The sequence below is a fragment of the Heptranchias perlo genome, chromosome 36 (assembly GCF_035084215.1).
Source record: "Heptranchias perlo isolate sHepPer1 chromosome 36, sHepPer1.hap1, whole genome shotgun sequence".
Taxonomy (NCBI): Eukaryota; Metazoa; Chordata; class Chondrichthyes; order Hexanchiformes; family Hexanchidae; genus Heptranchias; species Heptranchias perlo.
In genome coordinates this window covers 18,751,674-18,765,255 of record NC_090360.1, presented here as the reverse complement: position 1 = coordinate 18,765,255, position 13,582 = coordinate 18,751,674, and the positions used below count along the sequence as shown (strand labels likewise).

Below are 13,582 nucleotides of genomic sequence, written 5' to 3'. Positions count from 1 at the left end.
TATTCTAAGAGTGCAGTAGGGGGCGCTCCTCCAAGAATGCGGTGGGTGGGCGCTCTTCTAGGGTGCAGTGGAGTGCGCTACTGTAAGGATGCAGAAGGGCGGGGCGATCGTCTATGGGTGCAGTAGGGGGCACTGCTTTAAAGGCACGATTCTATAAGGGGGCGCTCCTCTAAGGGTGCAGTAGGGGGCACTCCTCTAAAGGGGCATTGGGGTGCGCTCCTCTGCGGGTGCAGTAGGGGGGCGTTTTTCATAGGGTGCAGTAGGGGTGCGCTCCTCTATGGGTACAGAGGGGGGCGTTTTTCATAGGGTGCAGTAGGGGGGCGCTCCTCTACGGGTGCAGTGGGTTGCGTACCTTTGTGGGTGCGGTGGGGGGCGCTCCTCTCCGGGTGCGGCGGGGGGGCGCTCCTCTCCGGGTGCGGCGGGGGGGGCGCTCCTCTCCGGGTGCGGTGTACCTCTACCCATGCCACAATTTCTAAAAGGAGCAGGTGAACCCAAACCCAAAAATGATGTGGTCGGAGCTAAATTCAGAATGGTGGTAAGAGTAACATTCTGTTAAGGAGACCTTGTTCCTGCTCCCAATTGATACCAGTTTGCCCAAAACAATACCTTCTAGAAAGTGATGTGTAGTCACTGCTGCAGCTGTTTGTGCATGGTCAGTCAACCCATTATTGAAACGATTGATTTGACTCACCATGGGATTGGCTGACAATCAGGTGCACACAGAGGAACAGGCCACCCAGAACTGTCTGGACCCCTCTGTTTAGCTCGGGCTTTATTGTTGTACAGCAGTGCGGGTCAATCCTGGGACAATCGTGACATGGAGTCACATGAAGGCTCCTGCACACCCCGCACTTGTATAAATAAAGGGAGTGAAGGGAGGGATGTTTGGAATCACACGATGGAAAGCTGCTGAAAATGCTGGGACAGAGTGTGCTTCTCATTGCCCTCGTACTGTCTCTAACCCGGGCCTTGTATATTGGCAATGGCCTTCAACACAAAGTTACACACCTAGGTAAGAACGTTGAAATTGCCTGCTGAATGAAAAAAAGTCAAAAAGCATTTACTGACAATCTAAACAATGTTAGTGTGGATCAGTGACCACATAAATACTGTGTGTGTGGAAAATACAGTTAAGTTTCTTTTTATTTGTTCTTGGGATGTGGGTGATGCTGACGAGGCTGGATTTAGTACTCATCCCTAGTGTCCCATCGAAGGTGATGGTGGACCTTCTCCTAAAGTCCTTGTGGGCTTGTTGGTCATGGGATCTTTAAATTGCATATGAGCAGACAGGCAGTGTGAGCCATGGTTTAACACCTCATCTGAAGGACGGCACCTCCGACAATGCAGCACTCCTTCAGTACTGCACTGGAGGGTTAGCCCAGTCCTGGAGTGGGGCTTGACTCTTTTTTCTAATTCATTCTCGGGATGTGGGCATCGCTGACAAGACCAGCATTTATTGCCTATCCCTAGTTGCCCTGAGAAAATAGTGGTGAGCCTTCTTCTTGAACCGCTGGGAGCAGTTTTGAGCATCTTGCTAGGCCACTTCAGAGGGCAGTTAAGAGTTAACAATGTTGGTATGGGACTGGAGTCACATATAAGTCATGATGTGGAGATGCCGGTGATGGACTGGGGTTGACAATTGTAAACAATTTTACAACACCAAGTTATAGTCCAGCAATTTTATTTTAAATTCACAAGCTTTCGGAGACTTCCTCCTTCCCCAGGTAAATTACCTGAGGAAGGAGGAAGTCTCCGAAAGCTTGTGAATTTAAAATAAAATTGCTGGACTATAACTTGGTGTTGTAAAATTGTTTACACATATAAGTCAGACAGGACAGTAGGTTTCCTGCCCTAGAGGACATTAGTGAAACAGTTGGGTTTATTACGACAATCTGACACCTTTACTGATAATAGGTTTTTATTTCCAGATTTTTAAAACTGAATTCAAATTCTCAAACTGCCATGGTGGGATTTGAACTCACGTTCTCTGGGTTTTTAGACTAGACTTCTGCATTACTCATCAAGTAACATAACCGTTACATTGCTGTACCCTTTTTTAATCCAAGCATTGTTAGTGCAGATCAGTGACAGAGCAGCTCTCCTGTTCTTGATGTTATATAAGTAGTTAGTGTACGGGAATCACACTTCTGTTTAATAACTACAAGGATGGTGTAGGATAGCAGATAAAGACTTGGGCCTCAGTGTAGCACACTACTGAGTATTTAGCACTGCAGCTTTCAGCGTGGCTTCCCCCCATGGTGAATTCCCTATTCAGGGAGCCAGCCTAGTGATTCCACAGAGAAGGGAGACAGTGGGCTGGATTCTTCCAGTCCTGGTGGGGTAGCGAGGGGCAGGACTACCTTTGACCTCAGCGAGACCCCAACCCATTTTCTGGGTTGGTGGGCAGGGTAGGATGTATTCCTGGAGGTGTCGTCACATGACTTCCCATCTCCAACCACCCTACCCCCACACTCCTGCCATTGGTTCCAAGATACATCCATCCTCATGGCACCTCCTTCCCCCACCACTTCCCACACCAATCGGGAAGTGAACAGACTCTCCATCGCCCGATTGGATGAACTAGGCTGTCTCCGACATTTTTGTAAAAGTGATCAAAGAAATGTTTTTAAATTGTAAACAATTAAATTAATTGTAAACAATTAAAACAATTTTTTTTAAGAAGACCTATGATCTTTCTCCTGAGTTGCTCACAGCAGTGCCCTTTGCATATGCAAATAAGGGGCCTAATCCTGTTTGAGGCCCCCACTGCAAGATTGGTGTGCCCTGAGGCTGGCTGCCCTCAAGAAAAGCAGGCCCCTTAAAGGGACCGCTGCAGGCCACCATCAACAAGGTAAGCTTTTCGAAAAATACGTACCTGAACGTGGAATCGGGAGGAGCAGGACTGCATCTCCCGACCAGCCACCATGCCATGCCACCCCCCACCCCCACCCCGATCCCCGCTACCTCTCACCCCTCCCCCGACCACCATTGCTCCTCGCAGCTCTTCAGCTCGACGTGAATGAGGCCCAATATTGGGAGCACCTCAGGCCTTACCATTCAGGCGCAGTTATCGTTCCAAAATTGGGCGCCCACGAATTTCAACGCCTGGATATCCTACAAAATTCCCACAAATGATGGTGCATCAGTCCCGGTTTCACTGAGGGTTTTGAATGAAAAGTAAACTGGGGGAGATGAGCAAAAAATCTTATGCCACTCAACTCCTTTTTGAAAGCCCCTTACACCAGGGCGACATGGTTTCAGTTGGTTGTGATATTTAGATGTCGACTGCAGGCCCACTTCGCACAATGATAAAGAAAATCAGATGGGGTGTAAACCGGGGGGGCTGATTCGCTATTGCCCGTTCTGCGCTACTACCAAGAATGATTTCAGCCCCCGACCACCACCACCCCACCGTGGGTTTATATTTCAAAAGCTGTGCTTTCGTTATTCAGCTTGTTCTATAGAAATTTGCAAACAATGAGTCAAATCCCTGATGGTCTACACAAAAACTGAGCTGGAAGTGACAGAAAACACAACTGTGAGTTTGAACCATGCAAAAGCACAATTGAAATCATCAGCTTATCAGCAGAATAACTTACACCGGTCAATCAGATCACTTGGCCCTCATAGTTTGACTGATGTCCATTATAAGCGTTGATGTGGTTTCCTTTTTTCTTAAGATGATCGATTATTTTTTCTCTCTCTTTCTCACTCTCTTCTGTTCTCAGACCAGGGAGTGAAGTCAGTCAGTGGGGTATTGGATTGGTGTTTTATTGCTTCTGCGTTTTCAATGTGTGAGGTGAGGTGTTTAATTGGCAAAAGCAAATCTCCGGAGCAGCTGTATCAACAGAAAGCCTGTCGGCGACCCAGTAAATCAAGCTCCATCTTTCCTCATCTTAGTAAATCCGCACTTTGGGAATAGAAGAATTCATCATAATACTATTCAAAAGCACTCGTGACGTTCAAACTCAGGGTGGTGACTATGGGAGCAATCAGATGGAACGCAATAGTTTTTTTTTTCTGGGCCTGTACGTTCCTATCTTCCTATGATTATATGAAAAGCACTGCGGGAGCACCATTGCCACAAGTTCAATCAGTGGTTCAAGGAGAAGGCCCGTCATCACCTTCTTGGGGCAACGAGGGATGGGCATTAATGCTGGCCTTGCCAGCGACCCCCACATCCTAACAGCAAGTAAAGAAAAATCATGGTAACAGAGCAATGCTTTATGAGCTACCTTTATTGCCATTCAAAACAGTGGTGATATCTTGTTAGGCAGCCCCATTCCATACAGAGGTGAAATGGGTGGACAGTACAGTCACACATTCTGTGACCCGTTGATCACAGCAGTATACACAGTTTTAAATGAGGCTGTGGTTACACTGAAAGGCTTGTATTGCCTTACTTATCACATGTCTCAGGAACATCCCAACGCACTTCATCTAAATTACTCTGAAGTGCAGTCACTCATTATGTAGAAAAATACAGCAGCCATTTTACACACAGCAAGATCCCACAAACAGCAATGAGATGAATGGCCAGTTAATTTGTTTTTTTTGGTGGTGTTGTTTGAGGGAGGAATGTTGGCCACAGGATCTTTAAAATTGCATCTGAGCAAACAGGCAACTCCGACAATGCAAGGTGAAATTCTACTTCTGTGTTTTCCCCTTGCCAATGACATTAGTGTCAACATGCAATGTTTGCTTATGAGCGAAGCTCACAAAAATGTGACTGTCACCTTTCTTATAAAGATTTAAAATAGCTTCCTCTCAGCACACTGCTGTTATAGCGCCTCCAATAGTACTGGGAACTCTCAGCACTGCTGTTACAGAGTTTCCAAAATTACTGGGAACTCTCTCAGCACTGCTGTTACAGAGTCTCCAATAGTACTGGGAACTCTCAGCACTGCTGTTACAGAGTTTCCAGTATTACTGGGAACTCTCTCAGCACTGCTGTTAGAGTCTCCAATAGTACTGGGAACTCTCAGCACTGCTGTTACAGAGTTTCCAGTATTACTGGGAACTCTCTCAGCACTGCTGTTACAGAGCCTCCAATAGTACTGGGAACTCTCTCAGCACTGCTGTTACAGAGCCTCCAATATTACTGGGAACTCTCTCAGCACTGCTGTTTCAGAGTCTCCAATGGTATTGGGAACTCTCTCAGCACTGCTGTTATAGAGTCTCCAATATTACTGGGAACTCTCTCAGCACTGCTGTTTCAGAGTCTCCAATGGTATTGGGAACTCTCTCAGCACTGCTGTTACAGAGTCTCCAATATTACTGGGAACTCTCTCAGCACACTGCTGTTACAGAGTCTCCAATAGTACTGGGAACTCTCTCAGCACACACTGCTATAGAGTCTCCACAAGCAAAAGGAAAGAACAGCTTGGAGTTCCTCGAATGGCTAAGGTATGAAGTAGCTGAGCCATCCAGAGCAGGAAAGTTGCCGGTCATTACTGAGTTATCCTATCTCAGGAAGGGTGTGTAGTAGAGATGCTCACAATTGGCCACAGTGTCCAAAGGATGAGGGAAGGAAACACAGGCCAGGGTTCTCACTCCCATTTGCTACCCAGGTAGCCATGTTGTAAATACATACGTGTGAATGTTGGATAAGGACAGGACAGGATTGATTGCGTTGCTTCCTACAATCAAGTAGCCTATTGACAAATTTCGAACATGAAGAACGGGTGAGGTGCAAATGGCAAATTGTAACAGGAAACTATCACCCCAGAGGCTTACAGAAGTGATGAAAATGAGTTACAATGTCTGAAGCTGATAGCTGGTCCACTCAGAGTCAATTTAAGGCAACCATCTATGAACTGGTACCAACAGCTGTGTTATAGTCATCAGCTTCACTTTGTGAAGAAGAAAACACAATGGGACCTGCTTGAAGAGGCTGTAGTTTGTGACACAACAGTCCTATAATCTCACCAGACTAGAGTTTTGGTGTTTTTGTCCACTATCATCTCTAATTAATGGCAATAACCGTCCCCAACATCATTTAGTGGACAAAAGAGAGAGCATTCATCAAACATGTTCCTTGTTTTCAATCACTAGCCTACAAGAGTTTAATAAGGGCAAATGGTGATTGTATTGGTGCAAGACGCTGAGCACCAACACACAATATCATGGTATTTGTGTGTGTGGGGTAGTGGGATTGTAGTTTAGATGCCTCTACGGCTGAGTGGCTGACTCAAGAGCGCTCCTGTGGCGAAGCCCCAAGCAATGGCCAGGCTCGTCCTCATGGGGGAGGAGGGAAGGAGAATAATTCCCTTGGCTGCTCATGCATAATAACTGGCAGCTGGCTCAGGGCAGCGTGGCCAGATGTTGCTTGCTTGCCCAACCAGCCACAGTCAGTCTGCTACCCGGAGATAGAAAAGAAAACCTGGGAGAAAATAGCAGGATTTACACTATAGATAGATAGACAGGTAGATAGACCAATAAATACATACATAGAAATACATAGAATATGCAGCCCAGAAACAGGTCATTTGGTCCAACTGGTCCATGCCAGTGTTTATGCTCCATATGAGCCTCCTCCCCCCCCCTCTTCATCTAACCCTATCAGCATAACCTTCTATTCCTTTCTCCCTCATGTGTTTATCCGGCTTCCCCTTAAATGCATCTATACCAGTCGCCTCACCTACTCCTTGTGGTAGCGAGTTATACATTCTAACCACTTTCTGGGTAAAGTCGTTACTCCTGAATTCCCTATTGGATTTATTAGTGACTATCTTATATTTATGGCCCCAAGTTTTGATCTTCCCCACAAGTGGAAACATCTTCTCTACATCTACCCTATCGAACCTCTTCATAATCTTAAAGACCTCTATCAGGTCACCCCCTCAGTCTTTTCTTTTCTAGAAAAAAGAGCTCCAGCCCATTCAATCTTTCCAGATAGGTGTAACCTACATAGGTAGACCGACAGGTAGATAGAGAGGCAGATAGAGTGATAGACAGACAACTATATATTGAGAGAAGTCCATGCTGACATTTATATTTATTGGGTTTTCAGATTGGCCAAGGGACTGTGGTATCGCACAATTCTTGCCGAACATAGCTGGGAGGATCGTATCTGGGAATGAGGCACGTCCACATTCCTGGCCGTGGCAGGTCTCTCTACAGGTAAACAATTAAATGAGGAGCACTAATGTGCGACAATCAAAGGGACGATGCTCAGATCTGGGATCGCTGCGAGAAGGTATTCCATTTTACAGAATAGAGATCTCCATGGTCGGCCCATCACTCTGGACAGCTCTTTCAGAGAGCCGGTACAGAAGAGCTATCCAGTCCGTCCCACTCCCTTGCCCTTTCCCCATACCCTTTTACATTTTTCTTCTTCAAATATTAATCAATTTCCCTTTTTAAAAGTTGTTATGGATTCTGGTTCCATTGTAGTTTCTGGTCGGACATCCCATGTCCGAACAACCCTCTGCGTAAAAACAAATTCTCCTAACCTCTCCTTATCTTTCTTTCGGTGATGGTTTTAAATTTTTGCCTTGGGGTTACCGATTTACCATCCAGTGGAGATAATTTTTCTATATTCACCTTATTAAAACCCTTCATAATTTGGAACGCCTCTATCAGATCTTCTCGTAACCTTCTCTGCTCTAAGCATAGGAACATAGGAACAGGAGTAGGCCATTCAGCCCCTCGTGCCTGCTCCACCATTTGATAAGATCATGGCTGATCTGTGATCTAACTCCATATACCTGCCTTTGGCCCATATCCCTTAATACCTCTGGTTGCCAAAAAGCTATCTATCTCAGATTTAAATTTAGCAATTGAGCTAGTATCAATTGCCGTTTGCGGAAGAGAGTTCCAAATTTCTACCACCCTTTGTGTGTAGAAATGTTTTCTAATCTCACTCCTGAAAGGTCTGGCTCCAATTTTTAGACTGTGCCCCCTACTCCTAGAATCCCCAACCAGCAGAAATAGTTTCTCTCTATCCACCCTATCTGTTCCCCTTAATATCATAAACTTCGATCAGATCACCCCTTAACCTTCGAGACTCCAGAGAATACAACCCCAATTTGTGTAATCTCTCCTCATAACTTAACCCTTGAAGTCCGGGTATCATTCTAGTAAACCTACACTGCACTCCCTCCAAGGCCAATATGTCCTTCCGAAGGTGCGGTGCCCAGGAACTAATCAAACAAAAGAAAATGACTAAAATCTATTTAAAGAGGGACTGGATGCCACCACAGGTTGGCACAAAGGGAACTTCTATTCTCCCAGTTTGGACCCTCGCTTGACAGGACCACGGGTCAGGGACTCGGGACTACAATATTCCTTGGGGAGCACAGAAGTGCAGAGTTACCCCATTGTCTTTTTACTTCTGGAACCTGGCCTCATGTTGATCCCAGACTGGTGGAGCGAAAGTCTCCACTATGTTTTATCAGGTTGCATATGAAATGAGTTTGTGCAGTCTCGTCCTAGTTTCCAGTGGGTGTGGGTCCATGGCACAAAACTGCCCATTAATTTTGCACCAATTGGCACAGAATTAGCCACCTCGCTGAGGGTGATGTGAGAATAAGGAGGGAAACATGCTTAGTGCATGGGACGATCTTACCCCTTCAGAGATGCTACAAGGATGACTGGCATGAGAATTGGAAATATCACTCTGGTGCAGTGGGAAGTAATTGTCGAATGTTCATGGTCTAAGACACGCTGGTGGAAGAGCTCCTTGATCTACCATTTATAACAAAATTAAAAGAACTCATTTATGATTTTAGTACAAATACACAACATTAAAAGAACTCATTTATGATTTTAGTACAAATATACAGAGGAAATCTTCCCCCATTATCAAGCAGAGCGGAGGAACTTCACTCTGCAGCTGACACGGTGAGGCCGATTTTTGTCCCTGTTTACGAGCAGGAATGAAGTGGTAGTGCAAGAAAATGGCAGCGCACTACGAACCGCCCCCTTCCGACTGCTGATCCGCCCACCGCCATTTCCATCCAGTCCTGGAAACGTCTGACCAGAGCGGCATTAAGGTATGAAAATGGGGGTCCTATGACCCTGATGCAATTTTCAGGTACCAATGGGTGGAGAGCATGTCGTGCGTACATTGGCCATTGGTTCTTAAAGGGGCCACTGCAGGCTGCTCAAATAACAGTAAATAAAGGTTCTTTAATATGATATTTGTAGAGTCGGGAGCAGCATTAACCCTCCTCCTGGCCCCACAGAAATCTTTTCATCAGCTGCTCTTCCCTCCATTCCCCCCCTCCACCCTCAGGCTTGCCTCCCCACCTTTATAGGAACATAGGAACAGGAGTAGGCCATTCAGCCCCTCGTGCCTGCTCCGCCATTTGATAAGATCATGGCTGATCTGTGATCTAACTCCATATACCCGCCTTTGGCCCATACCCCTTAATACCTTTGGTTGCCAAAAAGCTATCTATCTCAGATTTAAATTTAGCAATTGAGCTAATATCAATTGCCGTTTGCGGAAGAGAGTTCCAAACTTCTACCACCCTTTGTGTGTAGAAATGTTTTCTAATCTCGCTCCTGAAAGGTCTGGCTCTAAAATCCCCAACCAGCGGAAATAGTTTCTCTCTATCCACCCTATCTGTTCCCCTTAATATCTTATAAACTTCAATCAGATCACCCCTTAACCTTCTAAACTCTAGAGAATACAATCCCAATTTGTGCAATCTCTCCTTGTAACTTAACCCTTGAAGTCCAGGTATCATTCTAGTAAACCTACATTGCACTCCCTCCAAGGCCAATATGTCCTTCCGAAGGTGCGGTGCCCAGAACTGCTCACAGTACTCCAGGTGCAGTCTAACCAGGGTTTTGTATAGCTGCAGCATAACTTCTGCCCCCTTGTACTCTAGTCCTCTAGATATAAAGGCCAGCATTCCATTAGCCTTATTGATTATTTTCTGCACCTGTTCATGACACTTCAATGATCTATGCACCTGTACCCCGAGGTCCCTTTGGACATCCACTGTTTTTAACTTTTTACCATTTATAAAGTACCCTGTTCTATCCTTTTTTGATCCAAAGTGGATGACCTCACATTTGTCTACATTGAGTTCCATTTGCCACAGTTTTGCTCATTCACCTAATCTATCAATATCGCTTTATAATTTTATGTTTTCATCTACACTGCTTACAATGCCACCAATCTTTCTGTCATCGGCAAACTTAGATATGAGACTTTCTATGCCTTCATCTAAGTCGTTAATAAATATTGTGAATAATTGAGGCCCCAAGTCAGATCCCTGTAGGACTCCACTAGTCACATCCTGCCAATGTGAGTACCTACCCATTATCCCTACTCTCTGTCGCCTTTCGCTCAGCCAACTTCCTAACCAAGTCCGTACTTTTCCCTCGATTCCATGGGCTTCTATCTTAGCTAATAGTCTCTTATGTGGGACCTTATCAAATGCCTTCTGGAAGTCCATATAAATAACATCCATTGACATTCTTCTGTCCACTACTTTAGTCGCCTCTTCAAAAAATTCAATCAGCTTCAAATTAAGACTCCACGTCTGCCCAGCTCTGCGTTTGTAGTGAGAACAGTTCAGTTTGTAGTTGACTTTTAGTTGCTTGCTACAAACATCCCAAGCATGTACAGACCCCTTCTCTCAATAAATAAATAAAAGCTGTGGGGAAAGTCTGGGACCATATACTTACATTGTAAAAAGTGCATATTTGAAAGCAAAATGAAACATGTTTTCATTGGTTTTGTTCTCAGGCAGGTGGATAATGAAAACTGCTTAATTTTGCCTCTCCTAATCCTAGGGACAGGGTCAGTGGCCCAACCTCTGAGGGTTAAATCTGACCATCGTTAGCTTTAAGACTGTACAGTAACTTGTCCTTCTCTCTTGCTAGGTGCGTCCCAGAGGGAGTAGGTCCTACAGCCATGTATGTGGTGGGACCCTCATTCACAGGCACTGGGTCCTGACTGCGGCACATTGCTTCCAAAAGTAAGCGAACAAAAGCTTGAATCACCGCGTTCAAATAACAGGCACAACAGGACTGGCAAAGTGTGTCTGCATTAATCCTTCAGTGGATCTGTAAACAGAGGCCCACAGAATTGGTGATAATGTGGCTGTGTCATTCTATCAATGGTTGTATTTACCCATTGATTATGTTTTTACATTTCATTGAAAACAATGGGGGCCAAAATTGCTTGCTCCTCCAGGTGCAGCTCCAGCCGGAGTGAGGCCCAGACATAGGCCGGGACCCTATATGCTTGGTCTTGCTCCCTACAAACCTAGTGATGCAAAGCTAGTGGAGCCTAAGGCCGAGCTGGGGGACGTGGCTAGGGGCGGGGAGTCCGAGTGGGACCCGGGACAAGGTTGGAGGCCTGTACGGCTGGGCCCTACTGGGGTATGTTTGGTGCGGGGGGGGAGGGGGGCGACCAGGCCAAGGAAGCGGCTTGGACCCCTGAAGGTCAAATCTGTTTATTATTGGCCCCCTCATTTCTCCCGGGGTGGGGGGAGGGGGTGACGGGGACCGGGCATTCCATTCCCACCTGGCAGCATGTGCCTGAGTTCCTGGCAGCGGTGGAGCTGGTGGGTGCCCCAAATGCTCCATAGTTGCCCAGGTGCCCGTCAGCCCGAGATGCCCACTCAATGGCCCATCGTACTCCAGCAGAGTTAACGCTGCAGGGCCCCAGGTTTGGGGCTCATGCAATTTCGGGGCCTAATTCTTTTCTTTAGGGGCTCAGTGGCCTACAAATGTCTGCCCCTAGACTGCCTCAACCAGCAACTCTAAAGTGTAACAAAGCAATAGGAGGTGACTGAGAGACACTGGTCAATGTACAAATACCTCCATTTATTATATTTAGAATTACGGGATAATACAGTAATTCCCACATTAAACCATTTACCTTGGGAGCTTGACCCTTGACCCAAACCACCGTCTATTCCAGGGGCAAAGCAGAGGATGCTGCTGATTGGCGTATTGTCCTTGGTAAACACAACCTGAACCGTACTGAACGGACAGAGAAGATCTATCGTGTGAAAAGAATCTACAGACATGAGCGTTTCCGCTACCCACTCCTCAACGAAATTGAGTACGACGTGGCCATGGTCAGGTCTTCAGTGGACATTCCACAAAGCAGCTACATCCGATATGCTTGCATCCCCAGGAAGGCCAGCTATCTGCAGCCTGGGCATCTGTGCTGGGCCACAGGCTGGGGTGACACCAGAGGTAAGAGAATCACTTGAAGAATTAGCAATGAGCGGGTGAAAGTGACACAACACCCTCCTTTTGCTTCTCGAACATGAGTTCAGATCCAAAAACAGGGAGGGTAGGGAATGTAACTCCCAGTCACCGCGGTCTCCTGATTGATGGCCTTTGGAGATCGGAGAGGAATTTCATGCAATTTTTTTCCCCCTTAATTGGCCTAGGGTTTTTTTTTTCCCTCTGTTTTGTTTAGCCTCTCCCAGGGGATTGGGTGGCTGGTTGGTGAGGGAGGGTATGACAGCATGGGCCAGGCTAGTTAGTCCAGCTGGTCTTTTCTTTTCCTTTGTTTTTATATGGATGAAGATCTTTCCGAATGGGAGCTGACCGTTACCATGTGCTAAACGTCGACCTGTTACCTTGAAGTCCTCCAATGGTTCCAAAAGTATCCATGCACATTATGTTTCACATTGTTTCCATTATCCTCGTCTTTGCAAGGAAATTGGTCCAAATAAAAAGTGTCACTTTTCACATTGATTTACAATTCAAAATGAAAACAATCAAAATGATAAGACATCCCTTCTACAGAATGCTCAGCGATCCATCTGACGGACTGTGCAACCAGGTAGAGTTTGGACAGAATTGGACCACTGGAGTATTATCTGCAGCAGTGGGAAACCAAAGTCAGTAACATAACAGAAAGCGATTGACCATGTAGATACGCACTCACTGCAGTGTCAGTCATGGCTCAGTGGGTAGCATACTCGCCCCTGAGTCAGAAGGTTGTGGGTTCAAGCCCCAGTCCAGAGACTTGAGCACAAAATCTAGGCTAACACTCCAGTGCAGTACTGAGGGAGTGCAGCACTGTCAGAGGTGCCGTCTCTCAGATGAGATGCTAAACCGAGGCCCTATCTGGTGGATGTAAAAGATCCTATAGCACTATTTGAAGAAGAGCATGGGAGTTTTTCCTGGTGTCCTGGCCAATATTCATTCCTCAACCAACATCACTAAAAGAGATTAGCTGGTTGTTATCATTGCTGTTTGTGGGAGCTTGATGATTGCAAATTGGCTGCCGCATTTCCTACATCACAACAGTGACTACGCTTCAGAAAAGTACTTCATTGGCTGTAAAGTGCTTTGGGACATAAGGTTATGAAAGACACTATATAATTGCAAGTCTTTCTTTCTCACTCCTAATCTAAGCTCATTGGCTTGTTATCTCATCTGAGTTACTCCAGGTAATTGTAGAGCAAAGGTGGTTGTAAAAACTTGTGGATCAGTGATAGCCCTGCAAGAATGCTCAGGCCTATTGCCAGAGTAAGCTTAGTGGGCTACATATCTTGCATTTCATCCAGTGAAGAAGCCCTGTTTTTCAAGGTGCAGAGAATCCCCATTTCCTACTGCTGGATGCAGAACAGTCTGAAATTGTGCAGACCAGCAG

General features: G+C 46.0%; 1 protein-coding gene across 1 annotated transcript in view; it reads left to right on the top strand.

Moving 5' to 3' along the window:
* Positions 1 to 915: 915 nt before the first annotated feature.
* zgc:112285 (uncharacterized protein LOC561476 homolog) overlaps positions 916 to 13,582 on the top strand; it is a 28,976-nt gene continuing 16,309 nt past the window's right edge. Inside the window, exons 1-4 of the mRNA XM_067972338.1 lie at positions 916 to 1,012; positions 7,013 to 7,122; positions 10,843 to 10,937; positions 11,888 to 12,168. Of these exons, the coding sequence (XP_067828439.1) occupies positions 916 to 1,012; positions 7,013 to 7,122; positions 10,843 to 10,937; positions 11,888 to 12,168 (583 nt within the window). The remainder of the gene's footprint in view (positions 1,013 to 7,012; positions 7,123 to 10,842; positions 10,938 to 11,887; positions 12,169 to 13,582) is intronic.